The 20,153-nt window shown below is 56.1% G+C and overlaps 1 protein-coding gene across 1 annotated transcript; it reads right to left on the reverse strand.

The window, feature by feature from the left end:
* Positions 1 to 328: 328 nt before the first annotated feature.
* On the reverse strand, positions 329 to 20,147 carry MFSD12 (major facilitator superfamily domain containing 12). The gene is made up of 10 exons (XM_019550602.1): positions 19,900 to 20,147; positions 12,297 to 12,507; positions 9,859 to 9,991; positions 9,162 to 9,359; positions 8,186 to 8,278; positions 7,817 to 7,909; positions 5,857 to 6,027; positions 5,188 to 5,282; positions 4,343 to 4,473; positions 329 to 2,838 (listed from the first exon to the last, which is right to left on the reverse strand). Exons 1-10 carry the CDS (start codon positions 20,081 to 20,083, stop codon positions 2,750 to 2,752), a joined length of 1,398 nt encoding a protein of 465 aa, XP_019406147.1. The 5' UTR covers positions 20,084 to 20,147; the 3' UTR covers positions 329 to 2,749.
* Between the last annotated feature and the right edge of the window lie 6 nt (positions 20,148 to 20,153).

Genomic DNA, 20,153 nt, shown 5'->3' on the forward strand with positions numbered 1-20,153 from the left:
GGGTGGGTGCAGAGGTTTTACCTTGCTGTGTATTTACTCAGCCTGGTCCAGTTAGACCTGCTATTTTAGAGCCCTATGGGCTTGGCCAGCCCCTGTTCAGGGCTGGGGATCTGGGAGCTGCTCGGCTTGGGCTGCTGGAAAATGATCTGCCTTGGAGTTATTCTTGTTTAAATGACAGAGGTGGTCGGTCAACCATGGCGGCTGCTGTCAGGCAGAGGCAGGGCAGGGCAGGGCGGCACCTCTGACCCTCATAGAGGGGGCTTAAAATAGAGAGGAATTTAAATACAAAGGGAAAAACAATTTGAACACAAAACTACAGAACAAGGAGTTATCCACATGATATATTGTGTCAGGTACCATGTCAACAGACACTAGACTCCTATCCCTTTACCTGGAGTAGCTGTTAATGCCAGCTGCTAGTTACTATGTCCCTCAGTACGTTAACCACCTTGTCTGTCCCCTTACCTTTTCAACTCGCCTTTGCCTCTCGCAGCACTGCCCCCTCATCCGTTTTCTTTGTATTTAATTATTTTTTATTTGATATCCTTTCTTTTTGCAAGGCCATTCATAGGAAGTAGGCTGTTGCCTGTAAAAGCTCACGTCTCTACACCAGCTAGTCTGTAAGCTGCTATCCTGCAGGGCTGTCAACTGTCCTTAAATTTACAATTTGTTAAAAAAAGATAAAAATTCTTGCCTGGAAAATAGTAAAACAAAATTAAACTGCCTGTGAAATAGTGAGAAACCACCAGCTTGATGGATGATCTGCGATCAGAAAGAGACTGGATGCAACTGCTGATAGAGCACAAAGTGCCACATCAGGGCTTTATGGCCTACCAGAGCCTCCGTGGTCCTTTCCCCTTAGCCATGTGCTGCCACTGTATCCCATCTATAGTTGCCTGCCTGTAATGACTGCTCACCTGAATGGTAGAAGAGGCTTTGTGGCCTGGACAGTCTGGAGCACCAAGCAGGGGGTGTGCAACCAGAATGGAGCTATAGGGCATGGGAGAGGAGGGGGATAGGCAGTGGCTGGGAGTCCATGACAAGATGGGGGGAGCAAAACCACCACAAATAAGGTGGGGGTGGGCTGCTGGGGGGCAGGGGAGTGTAGCACGGTGCAGGGTGAGATTGGGCTGTCAGGGTGTGGGGTGAGTAGGGAATCTCTGGGGTGGAAGCTGTATGGTGCAAACTCACTGCTGCTGGCAATGAAGCCCTGGCTCTTAACAGTTTGGGTTTCACTTAGTTAAGGTTTGCTTTAAGGTCACGTGTTCATTCCTTTTCCCACTGCCATAAACCTGCTTTAGCCGAATGCTGCTTGTCAGTGGAGAAGTTTGTTCACGTTACAACACCCAGATAACACTTGTTTCCCCAGGTCTCTGGCTGGGGGCTTGAGTCAGATTTAGAAAGTTGGTGTTAAACCTCTGCCTTTGAACCCATCCCTCGCTACTGCCATCCAGTGCCTGGCTGAAGGGTTACATTTACAATATGTAAAACGTGTCAGTCAAAATAAATAAATAAATAGAAAATCTTTGGCTTGGCAGCCCTGCCACCCTGCCCGGCCCCCTCACTTTTTCAAAATAAAAACAGAAGAGATTTAGTCATTTAAGCTCAGAGGTCCCAGGTAGCACCAGCACAGGGAGCACACAGCTAGTACAGAGCAGGACCAGTGCAGACAGTCCCAGCCTTCATCCCCCTCCTCCCCGGGGAAGAGCACTTCCCTTGCCTCCCTGGGAGGAGGGAGGGGAAGAAATCCTTGTGCTGCCACCCAGCTGAACCAGCCCCTGCCTTGGCTAGCCCACCCCTCAGTACCAACCGGGTAGGCAGCACCTCAGGAGCCCAGGCCTGGGGTGGGTAACTCAGCTTGCTCCCAGGAGGTGGAGAGCAAGACGGCAGGCACAGAGAAAAGGGGGCAGGGGACTGCAGCCATCTGAGAAGTGGGCTCTGGGGAGAGACCAGACTTGATGCAGGGCCAGGGCAGGGGCAGGCAGTGCTGACACTGGACAGGCAGCATCACCAGCCCCAGCAGCAGGTGGAGAAGCTGAAGCCCAACTTCACAAGGAGAAGAAACCTGCTTCAGGATGGGATTTGTGCTTTCTGCAGGGGGTGGGGACCTAGGGGCAGCCTCTCAAGTCTCTTCTAAGGCAGAGACTAGAAAGGGGCCAAAGAGTTACAACTGAGTCAGTCCCAGGAGTCCAGGACCGGGGGCTTTGAGCAGTGAGGGCACAGGCACACATGGATCCCAGAATGAGACAGAGCGGCAGGGGCCTAGGGACTGGGACCATGCCAGCCCCGCTGGGTACTGGAACCTGCCGGCACATGCCCACTTCCCCGAGCGTGGCACTCAGCCCAGAAGACACTGCTGGCACCCAACACCAGCTCTTCACGCCAAAGCTACTTTGTACAAAAAATGTTATTTTACAGACATGAGGTTATGAGCATGGTAAAACGTTCAGCTCTGCCCCGCGGCCCCTCCCCCGGCCTGGGCAGAACCAATCTGTCCATCCAGCCAGTTCCTAGTGTTACAGGCATATGCAGGCATGTGTGGAGGTACGCTCCCCCACACCCATGCCCGAGCAGCAGATCAGGAATGTTGCACATCGCAGCAGGGAGGGGAAAGCCTGTGCAAGGGGCATGGGGCTGTGGGGCAGCTGGCCCCAGGCATGGCCTCAGCAGGAGCCCTGCCCTTGCAGCCAGCCCCTTGCCTTAGAGCATCCTGCAGCCCAGCACAGTCCTGGCTCAGAGCGAGAGCCCCTCAGTTGACCGTGTTGCTTCGGCTCCTGTCTTCAACACTCTTGGTCTCCCCAAGTGCGTCCCCGGCCAGCCCCAGCACCGAGACATCATCTGTGGAAAGAAGAGCAGTGTCTGCCTTGCTGTCCATGGGCAGTCAGGCATTCGCTGGCCCCTCGGGGCCCTGCCCAGCTCCCCCTGGCATTCACTGAAGTCCCTTCAGCTGCTTCCACCGCCTCCCTCAGCTCACACTAGAGCCCCTGCTACTGGGGATCCTAAACTAAGATGCTTAGCAGTTGCCACCCAGTTGCCGCCCTGTAGGGTGGAGGGGAAGGGAGCACTGTTCATCTGTGCTGAAGCCCACGGCCTGCCCTCCTCTAGGGCCCAGTGCCCTCAAGGCCTGCAGTGGACAGAGCCACGGGGGGCTCTGCGGTGGGGGACTTGCCATGCAGCTCTCTTAGGAAACCTTGAGACCTCAGTGCTGCAACCCACCCCCCAGCCCCAGCCTGGCCAGCTCCCCCAGCAGTAGGCAGTGCTGCAGCTTTGCAGAGAGCACCAAGTGGGCCAGGGCCAAGGAACAGCAGCTCATCCAGCATTGGACCCTAGTGCCCACCTCCCCCTGCCTGGCTCCAAGTATGAGGACAAGGTGCATTGGCTTCAAACAGCAAGAGCTTGATGAGCGGCAGGAGCAGGCTGCACTGTTTTGGCATTCAAAGCAAGCTGAAGCCCCCAGCACACGGGGCCATAGAGCAGTGTCCCCCAGCCCCCGTCACACTCAAACTGCTTGGCTTTGATGACCTGATCCCACCAGCATTGGCACTTCTACTGGGAAGTGAGGAGCAGGAGCACCACCCTCTCCCAACGCCTGTCTCATGGCTGCAGGGACCACCTGGTGTCCGGGAGTTTAAGGGACTCTGCCAGTGGGGCTGGGTGACAATGGGACACGGCCACCTTCTGGGGTGGAAATGGCGCTGCCAAGCCCTGTGGGAGCCTGCCCCGCGCCTCCCTCCTGCACAGCCAGCAGCATCGTGGCAGAAGCTCTGCTCATTTTACCTTCAAGGCTTTGCCATCCAGTGCACTGCAGAGGCTCACGTGCATACATGCGGCAAGCAGGGACTAGGAGCCCCAGCTTAGGCATGCAGCTGGGGCCACGGCCTGGGTTGGCTGACCCTCCTGGAGACAGGGCTGGGGGAGGGAAGGGGAGGGGGTGGTCTCTAGGACTCCGTGTGAAGAACAGCTAGCGGCTGGGCAGGGGTGGGGTACTTGCCCAGGAGACTCGCAGGGGAAACTGCAGGCACAATGAGAGAGGGAAGAGTGTAGTTTTCTGGTAGTTAAACATGCCACTTATGGCGAAACGTTACCTGGCTCCCCACAGCATCCCTTGAAGGACACCGCGAGATGCCCCATAGCCGGGCGGGCTACACACACCCTACTGGGACACAGGTACGGGATTTCCCTGTGGCCAGAACGGCTTGAGAAGGTTCCTTCACTCGTAACCTGGTCAGACAGGGCTGGTGCCTGCCCCTGCAGGAGATCCTGCCCGGCTAATGGGCCCATAAAACCCAGCCCCTGACTCTGCACATGGCAGACCAGCCCCCTCCCAGGACATGGTACTCACGGAATCGGATCTGGATCGGCCAGATCATGATGCAACACAGACATACAGTAGCAGCCACAGCTACCCCACCAGTGACCACCACCATCACCCAGTGGTAGAACTCAATACAAGCAGTGCAGCAGAGCTGGGCCCTGCAGAGACAGAGGAAGAAGACTGCAGTGAGGCACCAGTTGGGTGTCCAGCTCCCAAATCCCACAGGCTCTGACACCCACGCTGGAGAAGATGGTGCTCTGGGCAGGCTGGATGAGAGCTGGGTGCAGCAAAGTGCAGCCACCCATACAGCAGTCATCCCTAGGCCATGCACCAACACTAGGGATGGCATAGCTGCCCCACTGCCCAAACGTGCCCATATCATTCTGCTGGGAGGTGGGTAGAGGATTGCTTACTACAGCTGCCATTTAGTGGAGCTCTTTTTGCTCAGAGGGCTGTGCGGATAGTTGCAAGGTCACTCCCTTTGGCTGCCAGAGGACACAGGGGCCTATTGCAAGGCAGGGTGGGGAAGAAGGGGAACCCTCTTGGAGCCCTTGGCCTTCCCCAGGCAGTCATGCTCCAGCCACATCAACATTCACTGTTTGTATCTGGTCTGCAGGGAGTTCCAATGTGTTAAGAAAAAAAAAAGTGGTTTGGGGGCAGCATGGCTTGTTTGAGGCTGAACAGTTTAAACCCAAGAGGATTCCAGGGAGTCCTGAGAGCGCTTCATGCCCAGAAGCTGAAGTGTTTGGTTTCCATACAGACTGGGGGGGTAAGGGGCCCATTTTCATGGAGACAATCCCCAGTCAGTCCAGATCTCCGTCTCTGGTGAGCTGTCTCAGCCCTGCTCCGCGCCCAGCCCAGCGACCACTTACGGGCAGGGATGCAGGTTCTGGATGGCCATCACTGCCAGCCCATTGGCCACTTTGTCTGTGAAGCTCATGGCTCCATAGACAAAGGCTCCACTGTGCTGCAAGGCAAAGACAAACAATGCTGAGATCTTCCTGCCACTAGGTGAGAGCGGAGGCCCCCACATCCCAGAGTTTGCCCGAATCCAAGCATGCAGGCCTATGCTGGGCTCTCCAGTGCTCGAGCACCCTGTTGCCAGTGCTGAGCCAGGGAGACCTGGCCACGACCATGAGGAATGGGGCCCTTGTGCCCTCTCGTGGGAAAACGAGTTACTGCAGCAGCATCCTCAGCTTGGGGCAGGGGCCTTATTCTGCATGGACAAGCTGCATGCTGAGTAATGTTAGAGGCACAGGGACAGGAAACCCCGGAACAGCTCAGCCCCAAGAGCCCAGAGCCTGGTGTTGCCAGATAGCTCTATGCCAAAACCATCCCTGAATGCAGCCCTGGCCCCAGCCGCGTTGGCAGGTGCCACCAAAGTGCCTTTCCCTGGGCTGTCCTAAACCAGTATCCAAGAAGCCCTTGCATACAGGGATGGCAAGGAGCTGCGCACTGGCTATTCTAACCCCAAAGAGATGCAGCCCAGCAGCAACCAAGCCCATCCCACTGTCCCACCTGCAAGAGCAGAAGGAACATACCGTGTTGGTCCCAATCAGGTCAGCAGTCATGGAGAGGGACGTGACCAAGATGGTGGCTGAGCCAGCCCCAAGCAGCACTGCTGCTCCATAAATCTCAACTCCTATCCAGCGATCCAGGGCCACCCAGGCGGCAAAGGCCAGGATGATGAGTAGCCCTGCAAAGTAGGTCAGCTGCTCCAGAGACAAGAAGTGGGTAGAAGAAGAAAAACTCTCTTTAAACCCTGGCTTCCTGGGGTCCTTGTGCTTCAGCTCCACCCATTAGCAGAGCAGTGCACCAGGTGAAGTCAGGACAGGAGTGAGCAGAGGTGGGGTCAGGATGATGGACCCATTGCAGAGCAGCATGGAAGCCTATGCAGGCTAGCACAGCTCTCTGGTGAACTTGGATATGATCCTGTTGGCAGGATCAAACACAGACCCTCCTCCTAAAAGAGGAGTCCCTTCTGTAGTGCACACTGGTGTCACCTCTGCAGCTTCTGGACAGTGGACGTAATTGCCCAGAGGGAAAGATTCCCCAATAATCGGAGCCTGGTTGTCATAAGACACCGAACAAGCCGTCACACACTGCCCTGGGCTGAAGCAAGGCTCCAACAGTGGCTGCAGTCTGCTCCCGGTGCTGCTCGCCCTGCCTGGGCCGTCTCCACTGAGCTGCAACGTCCTGCTGAACCCTCAAGACCAGTCTGGCGAACTCCTGTGCCCTGGACTTGTGCATGAAATAACCAGGCTGTGGGCCAGCACTGATGGGCTGGAGAGTCTAGTGTCCCATGCCCTAAATGACTTTGCATGAGCCCTGATTTCCAGACAGGCCTGAGCTCAGCACTTTCTGAGAGCTGGGCCTCTTGGAGGAGTCTTAACTCAATCTGGGAAACCCCAAGCAGCAGAAACACCCTTCCCTACATACAACAGCCAGTCCAGCACTGCAGTGTTGGGTCAGTGCCCAAGAGCCTGAAAGCCACAGCCAGCTCTGCACAACAAGCCTGTTCACTTTCACTCTCTCCATTGTGAGACTGAAACGTCCTGAAACCGGCGGCTGCGGCAGTAACAGAAGCGTAGGACAAAGCTGGTTTGGTACACAGCCCAGAAAAGGGGGTTTACTCAGACTTAGTGGTTTGGGATCCCACTCAGAGAAACTCTGCTGTGCCTGGGGAGGAGAGGGTGATGAACTCATGACCTGACCTCCCCAGCTGGGGAAACCCCAGGCCACAGCCCCAAAACAGCACTCTACAAGAAGCATTTCAGTCAGAGCCACAAGGCTCCAGGGTAGCCTTCCCACTACAGCCTGGGGAGCAGAGCTCCAGTGAGATTCAACACAGACCCAAATGCATTTACAAATGGCCTGCATAACCTGGCAGCTGCCATCACAAGGCCCAGGCATCAGCCAGCAAGGCCCTGCCCACCTCCATGCCAGCCCCTGACCGAGTGCCTCCACACCCCCGATGCTTCCCAAGCCTGACTCCTGCACAGCCCAAACCTGTTCAGTCCTATGCAGACATGTCCAGGCCCATCATTATTCTTCTTGCCTGCAGCTGACTCCTGTTACTGCTTGCTGTCCATCCCTGCCTCTGCTCCTGCTCACTGCCTTGTTGAATAAGCGAGTGGCAGGGCATGGGGCTCCACACAAGTGAGACCCCCAGGAATGCAAGCACTTGCTGTTACTCCCCAGCGCCATGGCACTATTAGCTGGGCAAAGCAGGAGTTGGCACCAAGAGGGTAGCCCTCCTGCCTTCGCCTGTCAGTGGGAGCTGCAACCCCTTCTCTGGGACTCCAGCCCTCCCAGGGCTCCACAGCCAGACCCTTGGGGATTCAGATGCATGCTAGGAATCACCGAGGTGTCCAGGACCACCCAGATCCCACTGCCAGGCCTACAGAGCGACCATGAGAAGCTCCATCCCTCCCTCTGGCTCAGTCACGCTTGGGTTTCAGGCTACACTGTACCCCCACCGCCCTGCGCCCAGCTACTCACATTTCGGCCTATCAACTTGTTCACTGGCTTCATGAGGAACGAGGAAAGGAAGCCGCTGATGTACATCACCAGGGGGATGGTGGCAATGAACTTCTGGAGAGGGGAGAGATGAGGATAGGTGAGCCCTGGAGCCAATGCTAGACTCAGAGGACCCTTCCTCCCCCAAGCAGGAGATGCCCTGCCCCATATCCTTCCCCAGCAGCAGAAGGACACCTCAGCCCTGCCCCTGGGCACCTTTGGGGCAAGCACATGAATGAAAGGTTATTTGAAGCCCAGTATTCAAGGGCAGCACCTGCCCCATGCCCCAAAGGGGGTGGGCACCCAGCACTGGCAGGAACCCTTCCTGCTGGCACCCCCTGCTGTTCACACCTTCGGCAGCAGCAGCGAGTTGGTCAGGTACATGGCGATGTAGGTCTGAGACAGGTTGACGATGAGCCGCGTGACCATGTACAGCATCGCCACCTGCAAGGGAGAGTCGTGACAGCTCAGCTGGTGCTCGCCCCCACCCCACCCCACCCCACCATCCAGCACAGCTCAAGAGCAGCGAGTGCAGGACGAACAGGGCGCCTGGAGCACACGGCACTGAGCCCCTGCCAGCCTGGGGCACAGAGAAAGAGGGCATTACAGGGGTAGGGCCGGCATCAGCTCAGCCCCCACTAGGCTCTTGTCCCATAGGAGGCCTAGCCAGCAAGGTCCCAAAATAAAGCTAGCTGCCACAAGCAGATGTTCCTTCTCTTTGCCACTGCAGCAAACTCCTAGCCCCTCCTCCCTGCTCCATGCCTTGGCAAGCCCTGGCAAGACTAGGGCTATTCACTGCAGACTTCACGGTTCAGCTACAGAGCTGCAGGGGCTGGTCGCAGTGTAGGCAAGGCCACCCAACCCCACTGAATGCTCCAGACCTGGCAGATCACCAGGGAGGCTGCTCCCAAGGCACCCAAAAGCAGGTCTAGGGACAAGCCCAGGGCAGCTTCCCTGAGGAAGGTCCAAGATTGGAGCACATCAGCTGCCTTGGGCAGATGGGTATGCCCAGCCCCAGGCACCTGCTGTGGGAGGGGTGTGAGTGAACAAGTCCCCAGAGGCCCCAGCTTGCAAGTCACCAAGCAAAGCAAGGAGGATCTTGGTCTGTTCTTGGTGGGGCAGCAGCAGCCACACAAAGATGTCAGTACAATGGACTTCAAAGCAGGGGCCAAGCTCTGGAAGTGATGCCAATCAAGCAGGGCAAGATGAGCCCTGCAGGGGCACACAGCACTAACCTCACTGCTGCCTGGACTGCACCATCCCACAGGCCCAGGTCAGCCAGTGATGCTCAGTTCTCATGAAGCTCCCGCGCCCTAGTCCCCAATACCTGGTAGAAGGCAGGCTCTAGCAGCCAGTGCTTCCACAGCATAAATGGGAGTGGGGGGGTCCTGCCCCCATCATGCAGCAGTGGCGTGTGCTCCTCGGGGTCAGGCAGCCTGGCTTGGGGGTGCTTCTTCTCCTTGGTGCCCATGTGGAAGAGGAGTGAGAACAGGGCACCCAGCCCGACCACGATGAGGGACAAGTTCTGGAGAGGAGCAGGAAGGAAGGAGACTGAATGGACAGGCCACAGAAGCCAGCGGGGACAGAGCAGACACCAGGCATGCATGCAAGGGTTAATCCACTGCTGCACCTCTGGTGAGTTCAGGGAGATTTGGGTTAGGAGACCCTGGGCTCCAAGTCTCAATCTGCTGGGGGTTTCATAATTGCATCTAGGTACCTCATGCTGTCCCTCCGACTCCCCCAGCACTTCTGTACTGGGGCAGGGGGCAAGCTGAGTCCCAGCACCATCTCACTGGTACCCCTCATTTCACCTGCCCCACCCCTGGAGCCATCACAGCCACAGCTCACCTCTCCTACCCAGGCCAGCCAGCCAGACAGGCCGGCCGTGCGTGTGAGCCTGGGGCGAGGGAAGAGAGCGCAGAATCCTGCCCCACACCCAGAAGTCTTGGATCTGCAGGTGACCCAACCCCAGCCCCCCCTGCAGAGCTCCACCCCTCCCCTGCACATTGCCCAGCCCAGCTCACCCGGAACAGGGGGATGTCCTGCTTGCCCAGGTGATCCATCTGCTCTGGTGGCCCCGTGCGCCCAATCTGGAAGTGCAAGAGTAGCCAGGCCACAGCATACACAGTGATGTTGGCCATGACAGTGAAGGCGTACCTGGGGGAAGAGCACAGCAGTTCGTGGGGTGTTCGCACGTGGCCTCCAGCTTGCACCGTGTAGTGGAGGAGGAAGACAAAGAACAAGGCTCCGTCTCTGGTTTGGGCAACTTCTTCCCAAGTTTCAATTATTTCTGCAACCCAGGCCACCAGCCTGCCACACTCATGGCAAGGCACAGCTGTATGTAAGCATGCACTGGATGCAGCCTGCTGCTGGAGGGATCGAGGGTGTTGCAGCATCCAGAGTGTATCCTGAAATGACATGTCTCTGAACACACGAAGGGGGGAGGTCTCTGTTGCCAAGGTGGGGGGAGCACTTCTCTGCTTCCAGGACTGCTGAAACCAGTACTCACCTCCACCCACTTGGGGGGATGCCGCCAGCACAGCAGTGGATACTAAACCCTGGGACCCTGTCTGGGTCCTATTGCAGCTGGGTCCCACTGAGCCACCAGCTTAAACACAGCATCAACTCCAGCAGATCCTGTGCTGTCCACATCCGTCCTTTGGGGGTGACTTTCTGAGAGAGCTCACCGCAGTGAGGTGGTTTCCACCCACTGATGGCAGATAACCAAGCCACATGCATTTGTCTCAAGCCGATAAGGCAGCCACCCCTACCACCTGATCCAGCCTGATAACGCAGCATGGCACTGGGCTCTGCAGCTGGTCAGGCTGGGGTTGCTTGTTCTGTGCATCTGAGGGCTCTTTGCTTCAAGGTGAGGCCAGCTCCATACACAGCACCCATCCACTCAGAGGACACCTGTGCATGTGCTCACAGGGCCAGGGGGAAGCACATTTTAATTAGAGTGGCTCTCAGGACACGCTCCAATTAAAAAGCCTGCAATATCTCATGTATTCAATGCCCTGCATTTCAAAATGATGGTGGGGGGGCACTTTGAACAAGCTTTAGTTAAATTGCCCACCCCCATTTTGAAACGTGGGGACGCTGAATAGGCAAGATGGTGCAGCGCGCTGGAGCGCTCGGAGGAGAGCGCGCCGACAGAGTCGATTAAGCAGAACGCTCTAATCAGAATGCTTCAGTGTAAAAGTGCCCAGAGTGCCAGGCCCCTCCGACCAATGCCCAAAATAGCCCCCACCTGGTTTCCATGGCTAGGACCAGAATCCCAGATCCAAACATCTCAGGCTGCAGGGCAGCTCAGATCCTCTCCCCTCAGGAAAACAGACAGGGTCACAAGGCTGGGCTCATCTAGGGCAGCAGACCAGTCCAGGCACCTAGTCTACCTGCATTGCCCCTGCAGCTGCTGGGCACATGCAACAGACTCCCAGGGACCCTCCCCAAGGGAATCAATACCCCCTCCTCCTCGCTTTGTAAGAGGACCCTTGCAAGGCAGCGCCTACCTCACTACCTGCTCCGGAGGAGGCTCCTGCAGGAACTCCTTGGAGCAGACAGACCATCAGCTACCACTGTTCCTGCATGGCAGGGGGGTCCAGGATCTGTCACACCCCAGAGCCTGGCTGCCTGGGGGAATGGATATGGGGATTGGGCAGTACCTAGCATGGCCTGTGCTTTTCAGGCCCAATGCAATGACCCAGAGGAGCCAAGGGCTGAGTCCCAGGCACTTTGGATCCAGCCCAAGACCCCTTGCGAAAGAAGGGGCATGCAGGGCAGCAGCCCACAGGTGACAGGTTTGGATTAGGATCCTGCTCAGGCTGGGGACTGTCAGGCTTTATTTGCTTTTATCCTGTAGGAGTCCAGATTAATCCTCTCAGCCCCCAAAGGGGCCTATACATCAGCAACAGCTGCAAAGCAAGGGCAGAAGCCCACTGGAGCAGCAGCTGGTCATGCAGAGAAAACAGCCATCCACTCAGCCACCTCTCACTGTACAGCAAGAACCTGCCGGCAGGTCCCATCCTGCTGCCTCTGGAATGGCTCGTGCCAAGTCCCAGGTGCTGCACAAGGTACAGGGCAGTGCGATGGCAGGGCTGGGCCCCCTGGCACTCCATAACGCTACCAAGCAGTCAGCAAGTCCTATTAGCCTATGTCCAGGCAATTGGGAGAGGCAGAGGGGTTATCACCTACTGTCATGATAGCCAAGCACATCCGGTTTAGCCCAACCTTCCCCGCAGCATCTCCCTGCACAGGGGCCCCAAACCAGGCCTGTTCTGGCTGAAAGAATATGCAGAGCACACCGCCTGCCTCTGAGGCAGGGGACTCAGCCCCTTCCTGAACTCCAAAGCCAACAGGCTGCTCCCTCTGCTGCAGAAGCAGCCCACACCACCAGCACCAAGCCCCAGGCTTGGACCCAGCTGGCAGCCTCGGCAGTCACAGTGCAGGCAGCACCTCTCACCTGAGAGCAGTGAGCTCCACCTTCTCATGGTCGGTCGTCACCAGCTCCGGGATGAGTGAGAGGTGGGAGATCTGGGTGGCTGCCCAGCCGAACTGGAAGATGATTATGAAGGGGATGAAGTAGAAGAGAGCTGCCCACTGGGGTGTGCTCTCCTGGCAGCCCAGGCAGGGGTTGAAGATGAAGGGGAAAGTCAGCAGGACACAGATGGTCCCTGGGGAAGCAAGAGAGACGAGAGTTAAATGCCTGGTTTTGTTCCCAGCTAGACACAAGGGAGGGAGCTGGGCCCGAGAGGCACAAGTCCCATTTCTACCCACATGGCCCTGCAGGGACCAAGTTATTCCACAGACTACAAAACAACAGAGCACTGTTTGCAAGCAGGGTCTGCTGCACTTCACAGGGATGCCAGCCATCACCCCTCACTCCCCTGGCACTCAGGAGCTGTGTCCATGGCGCACTGTCCTGGGAGCCCCTTCTCTGCAAGGTCCCAGCTAAAGTGCAAATGCCTCCTGGATACCTTCCCGCCTCTTCAGACAACAGAAAGCAGCTACTGTCACCATAAGGCGGCAGCACCCCTAGATGCACAGAGGCTGGAGGCAACCAGCACCCTGGACCAATTTGGGATCACATGGATCACAGTGAAGGAGTCAGCAACCAAAGCAGGCAATATTTTTATTTGCAAGGGAGAACACAGCAGGTAAGAGAGTCTCTCAGCCCCAGAGTCACAGCCTGCAGGATCCAGTCCCTGCTCCAGCCTAAGCAATGCTCCTTGGGCAAGTGATGCTCCAGGCCCACATCCCCTTCTTACTCCCAGGCCAATCTCTTCTGCACCCAAAGGCACAAGTGTGCTTCTCTAAGCATCAGTCTGGAGCAAAAAGCTACAATCCCGCACCAAGTGGAGGAGCTTGCTGCATTAGGCTGCTCCTCAAGAGACAAGAGTTTTCTGCTGGTTCAGAGATTTCAGGCCCAGGATTCTCCAGCAGGAAACCAAGGCACAGAGGTGCCAACCAGCTCCTCACCCTGCAGACAGCAAGAGCAGCCCCCTTCCTGCCTGCGCAGGTGGCAATCCCCCTGTTTCACAGACCCAGAACATGGGTAAATTCAAGGTCAGACAGTGAGGCAGTATCTTGAGCCAGGATCTACCCCAGATCTGGGGGCATCTTGAGCCAGGATCAAGCCTCAGACAAGATCCAGCTGGGGCTCCCTGTTTTGTGCCTCAAACAGTGCCTCATGTTCCCACTGAGGCTAGGGGAGAAACCCTCTTCAGTAGCCCTTCTGAGGCCAGCGCACCACTTCATGGACAGACATTAATCAGCAGAAGAGTTTCAGCAGCTGATCATTCCCCCAAGGGCAGACACCATCTCCAGATCGTTTCCCCCATCAACACTTTCAGAGGACTGTCCACGGAAAAGTCTCGTGAAGGCCCCTTCCACCCTCCTCTCTGCAGAAGCAAGACGCGTGAGAAACCCATGTGGTCTGCGGCTTGTGACTCCTCCACATCATCTCATCTCGGCGCTGCTCTCGCCACCCCGCACAGGTGGCTCACTCGCCTCCCCTGGGGTAAGCATGCAGATAACCCTGCCTCCCTGTACAGGGCACCTGCACCCTTCACCCACCGCAGCAGGATTTGCACTTGCAAACCGCCAGGCCCAGAGTAGGAAAGGAAGGAAGTTTGAGGCCCCTCAAGAAGGCAAAACATAAGCAAGGGCCAGGCTGAAGAGACAGCATTAGGAGGCTCGTGGACCATTCCCTGCAGGCTCTGGACCAACAGGAAGGCTGCTTCCTGACCTTGCCCAAAAGTCCCAGCCAGAGCCAACAGAGAGAGAAGGCAGCACAGGTTTGGCACCAATGCACTGAGAGCTGCTAGAGGCATCGTGGCACCAGGACTCCGCTGAGGCAAGACATGCCCTTGCTGCTGCTTTTCCAAACAAGCCCCCCACGCTCTAGCAGCTTTGTTCTCAGAAGCTACCGCCTTCATTCAGAGCTAGGCTGTGGTTTCGGCTTCCTATGAAGCACCGCTGGACCAAAAACAGAAAAGGGAAGTGCCAGGCACAGGACGAGAATGAAACCAAGTGCCAGCCAAGGCTGAGATTCCCTGTCTCCAGCACAGCCTTTTAACTGGATGGAGAGACAGTACAGCAATTAAGTACCATGGCCCCCTTTCACAAGGAAGAGGCCACATCCACGCTCCAGCTTTGTGCAAGCAGGAGCAGGCTGGCTGGGCTGCATCTCCTTTCCACGGGGTTATGTGTCACATCCTGTCTAATGCACACATTCAAGTGCACCAAGATGCTTTCCTGCTCCCAGCCACGCTTGCTGCTTCACCTGCAGGAGGGGAAGCATGAAGGGCAGCTGGGCTGGATCCTGTTTCCAACTGTTTTCTTCAACTCTGCGCGGGTGACAACTCTGGGTCTAGGCCCAGATTCCAACTTAAGTCTTTCTGCCAAGCAAGTCCCTGCAGCTTTGAACCAGCTACAAAGATCTGCACAAGAGCTGATCCCACCTGAGAGAGGAAATCCCAGCTTGCCAGCATTTGGCTTTAAAATCAACTCTTAACCAGATGGTTTTGCAGTTTTCCTCCAAACTGAGCACTAGTCAGAGGCGCTGGTCCTCCCATAGGCGACATGTAGGGGGCATGCAGGGGGCACATGCCCCCCCTGAGAGCAAGTGTTCTGGCTGATACAGGGGCATGGAGAGTATTTGTGCCCCTCCCAACCACAAAATTGGCTCCACTGGTGGGATGTTGGTGGTGGAAGTGCCGGTGGCAGAAGTCCCAGCACTTCCACTGCCGCCGTGCTGCGTGCAGAAGTGCTGACAGTTGCCCCACCACCCAGTTGCCAGCTGGCCGCTGGGGGACCACCCCTGCAGTCACGCAGCACTGGTGCCCCCCCAGACTCAGGAGACACCAGTTGCCCATGGATCTTCCAGTGCTGCCCGCCTGCCACCCCTCCAACACCCCCCATTCTACAACGTCATTGGCATTACAGAGGCCTCTGCCAGCATCATGTCCCCACAGTGCTAGATGCTGTGCAGACACATAGCATCCTCAGGACCAGCAGTCTCAAGCCTTCTCTCAATGAGACAGTTACAGCGGTTTAGACTCGAGTAAAAACGTAGGCAGGTTTAGGGCTAGTCTCCATATGAGTTAATACAGATTAAGATGGGGTGTGAAGGTAAAGTACAATAGCTATTGCAGAGCAATCCCAGTGGAGACAAACCCTGGTTAAAACCAGTGTACATTCCTGCATGGCCAGTTTAGCTTAAATCTATTCCAAGTCCGTTTCAGCCGAGCCTCTCATACCAGAGAGCGTTCACACCAGGCTCACACTGCTTTAATTACATCGGTTTAAATCCAACACTGGCGCAGCTGTGCCTCTCAACCAGCCTGTGATAGAGGAATGATCCCCATAGCACACATGCTATGGATAAGCAGGGGGCTGAAGTGAGCTCCTCCAGTCACATTTTCCAATGGGCTTTGTGGCCAGCCAGGCCCCATTTCCAGTTTGCAGCGAAGTCTAGAGATTTTTTTTCCCTGCATCACTCCTTCAAGGCCTGAACTGTAGTAGTTAGCTTATCTGCAAACACCAGACTCAGCAATTGCTGAAGTGTAGCCGGGCAAGTTGAATCAGCCTCCAAGTTAGCAGGGCATGTTTTTCCCTGTCACCAAGGGACATTTTTCTAGTGCACACCAGGCTTCTGTCCCTCTAGCTGTTACACTGGTGATCAGCGGTCAGAAGTCTGTCTCATGACCCAGCTGGGCATGCACTTTAGGACAGCTCAAATCAAAGACCCCATGGAACAGGATCAAGTTGAAACAAATCTAAGTGCCCAGCAGGGACAGTCCACTTACCAGTCTGGAGATCAAAGCTGTTACTCTGAGCCTGGGAGCAACATGGTGTCCTCATTGGGGACATCAATGAGCACTGTATGCCGGGATGCAGGTCAGGATGTGCCCCCAGCATTCAGAGGAAGCCAGCATGAAAGGGTCCCTAGGGCTTTCAACTGACCCATCTGTTTGAAGCCTGCATGCCCCAGGAGGCACTCATTTCCTGAAGTCCCCTCATGATATGGCTCCATCACAAATGTGCCTGCTAAAAATAGCAGATGGAATTGGGGTGCCTCGGTCACATGCAGGGAGGCTAGGAAGCTCTTGCCAGAGTCTCTGTCCAGGACTGATTTTTATCAGAAACACAGCAATGGTGTAAGTGGGCCCAAGCCTCTGCGGCTTCAGCTTCCTGTGAAGCGCTGCTGGACCGGAAACACAAAAGAGAAGTTCCAGGCACAGGATGAGAATAAAACCAAGTGCTCTCTAAGGCCAAGATCCCCCTTCCCCACACAGCCCATTAACGGTCTCGCTGCTCTCCTAGCAGGACAGTAAGTTGCTAGGGCCCTCGCACGCCACCTCCCTCCGCCTGGCTCAGGGGCACAGCGTCAACAGCAAGGGCAAGAAGTGTCCCTCTCTGCTCCCCACCCAAGACTAGCATACTCTGGGAGAGGAGTTTCCTGCCTCATAGGCAGGGGTGGGAATTTAACCAGTCTGCTATGTCTGATCTACCTGAAGGAAAAGGAAGCAAACAAAAGCAGTGTCCACGGTCAGACCGTGTTGGCATGAATCAAAAGTTGTCCACACAAGCCTACAGAACTGGGCCCCTCTAGAGGCAGGACCAGAGTAACATCTCCTTTAACAAGCCCGGTGAAGTTCAGACATCAAATAATCAGACTGAGCTGTTCAGCCCTGACTGCACGCAGAAGCAGACCTGCAGGTGTCTGAGAAACCGCACGGGACAGATGCAAGGGCCTACAGACTTTGGATGCTTTTAAGACTGGGGTGGGGTGCAGTAGGGAGAGGACTCCGCCCTGGGACTTGGGTGCCCAAATTCCTCCCAAGTTCCATGACGGGTGATCCGGGTCCTCTGCGGATCTGGCCCTGCATCCCATCTGTAAGAGGAACATAGCACCGACCCATCACTGGAATCCTTCAGGAATAAACACGCACAAGACGCTCAGATTGTATTTACGGCCTCAGCACCACGCAGTCAAGGAGCTCATATTTCTCCTGCAGCTCTTCGAGCCTCCAATCCAGCAAGGGACTGAATGCCCTCCACACTGGTTGTGGGTTATGGGACCTGACAGCATCCAATACATGTCAGTATGCCCAGGGGAGGGTGGAGAGTGCGGGAGCACTGATTAGCCAATACAGCAAGCAATGATAGTAAGTCATTTCTACTGGCAAATCATTTCAGTGAGCACTAAGCACTCTATTCTGTGGCATAACAGAGCAAGGGAGCATCGTTTCTGAAGATAAATGTAACAACTGTGCCATAAATTACAACTCTATTGCTGGTGTCACCCTGCTTGTTACAACCAGTCCACAATATTGAGCATTTGAAACAGTGTCAGTCTTACAGCCCAGACCCTGGCTCTGCACTCCTAGATCCTACCTCCAATTTGCCACAGGCTCTTCTCCCTGCTCCGTGCCTCAGTTTCCCCACCTGAGAGCTGGAGAAAAAAATCCTCCCCTTCACAGAGAGGTTGCAAAGGCATCAAAATCCTTCAAACAGAGGTGGACAGCACTCCAAGAAAGCAAGTCCCCTCCCGGCTAAGAGCTACATTGGCCAACCCGTCTAATAGAGAAACGTGTGCTTTGGCGATGGGTTCTTTTGCTGAGGTTCAAGGAGGATCCCCAAATAAATTAAACCACCTGACAAAACAGTCTCTTTGCCACAGTATAACCACTATACCACAGTACAATCTGCCACACTTTTGCTGATACAGATGCTGGACAACAATGCAATTCCCTCCCCTCCACCCCCCCCAACACACACCTTTTTACCTCAACACTAACTAATATGCTCCACCAGCAAAACTCAGCTACAGACTAAGTCTAAATCCTTAGGCTCAACTGTCTCCGTTCAGGGGCTCCTCCAGCTCAATGGACCATGACACTCTGAGGAGATACCACTTGGGAGCAAAAAAATAAGTCAGATGCATCCTAGAAGCATAATTCACTGCACCCCTGCCCCCCCCCGAAAGCTGTGAGGTTCTGCATTTCTGACTGCAAAGCTAGAAGTTGCTTCATCATTATCAAAATGAAGCATTTGGGATGTTTTATCTCATTTTGGTATCCATTTTTTCATCATCATAACTGAACTTCTGCATGAGCCTGTACTAAGAGCTCTGCCTATCACAGCAACTTGAAAAGCCTCACAACAGCACAGAAATCCCCATGGGCAGGCACTTGCACACTTAGTCATTTCTTCCTTAGCTTTCCTCTCAGGAGACCCGAGCCCTGTGTGGCATGCTAGAACGCAAGGCCTGTGATGGTAGTGATGGCGGGGGGGAAGAGGGGCTGCCTGCAGGGTCACGGTGGGGGGAAAGAGGGGCTGCCTGCCCAGCAGTAAAGCACGAGTCCATGGACTATGCTCCCAAACAGCGACCTGCAGCAGGGCTGGCTTCCCTGCAATTCAGAGCACAGCATAGGACACACTTGCTTAGGGACATTTGCCCCAGTACAGGACACGCGGCTTCCCTGACGGTACCAACTCAGGTGATTTGCCAGCATAGCACATCTACATGGGAATCAGCCAGACACATGACTCCCCTGGACTTTATTTTTTTTTTTTTTGAAATATAGCCCAGCTCTCAGATCCAGCCTCTGTCACAGACTCAAAGCGACTTTAACTGTTAACAATTCTTATGCAATCTTGATCAGCTTAAGTTATCTCTGACATCCCAACACCAGCCAGTCCTTAGCAAGAGCTGCATTTAGGGTCAGGAAGGCACAGGGGTACGTGGTCAGGTTGGTGCGGACTGCGAGGGTTTGCCTTCCTCTGCAGCCCCCTCCCTGGGAGCCCGCTAGTGTCTTTTAACAGCCCTGGCAGCAGCAGGACACTGACCACCATTGCCCCCCCGCCTTTACCTGTACCAAGTCAGGGCGCTGTGCCTCGCAGAGCTGATCACAGGCGAAACAAGGACTTGTCTAGGATGGGGCAGATAGCACGACCCTGCCTCAGACGGGGGCTGAGTGCCATGTTAATACGGATGTACAAATAGACAGACAGGTGCTGACCTAGATGACCCCCACAGACCCCTTCCAGCCTTGCTTCCCTGCCATCCTCCCCGGAGGCCCCTGCACGTCTCCTCCAGCTCAGAGGGGCAGCTCCTCCCCCGGGGTGCCGCAGCCTCAAGGTCCTGCCACGCAGCGCCACATTAGTGTCCGCTGGCGACACACGGGTGACAGCAAAACACTGTCCCCTCAGGCTGGCCTAGCCCCAGCCCGTGCCCACCTGGAGGGTTAAACACTGCTCACCCGACTAATCTTACTCCATCGATCTGAATGGGGCTCACTGCCTGCACACTCATGTCCAAGGCTGGGACCCTGGAGATCATGGCCGGATCGGAGAGGTATTCAGGTGCACTGCAGCCGTGGAATGAGTCTCGATCGGGCTGGAGGGCATCGCCGGAGGCTACAACTCTCTCACTCCCACCCAGGCTGTAAAACCCTCCACGGACGGAGGCAGCCCCCCCCGGAGGACGGAGGGAGCGGGGCAGCCCCCCGGAGGACGGACGGAGGCAGCCCCCCGGTGGGCACGGGGCGGCCGCTCACCCGCCAGGTGCCAGGACTTCCTCCGGCCGTAGCGGCCGCAGCCGGCCGCGCGGTCCGACTCGTAGCCCACGAGCGGGGTGCAGACGCCGTCCGCCACCTGCCCCGCCAGCAGCAGCGCGCCCGCGGCCGCCGAGCTGTAGCCCAGCACGGCGTGCGCGTAGGCCAGCAGGTAGGTGAACCACATGGAGGCGCACAGGTCGTTCAGCACGTGCCCCACGGCGTAGCTGAGCCGCGCCCGCGCCGGCAGCGCCCGC

Source organism: Crocodylus porosus, unplaced genomic scaffold, assembly GCF_001723895.1.
Source record: "Crocodylus porosus isolate Cpor-Errol unplaced genomic scaffold, CroPor_comp1, whole genome shotgun sequence".
Taxonomy (NCBI): Eukaryota; Metazoa; Chordata; order Crocodylia; family Crocodylidae; genus Crocodylus; species Crocodylus porosus.

Bases quoted from the DNA above. Each gene is read 5' to 3' on its own strand.
- MFSD12 (XM_019550602.1), bottom strand. From the start codon at position 20,083: ATGTGGTTCACCTACCTGCTGGCCTACGCGCACGCCGTGCTGGGCTAC. The intron at 9,992-12,296 runs GTGAGAGGTGCT...CTCTTCCCCCAG, and splicing joins GTGGAGCTCACTGCTCTCAG to GTACGCCTTCACTGTCATGG. The intron at 6,028-7,816 runs GTGAGTAGCTGG...TCTCTGGAGCAG, and splicing joins ACAAGTTGATAGGCCGAAAT to CTGACCTACTTTGCAGGGCT.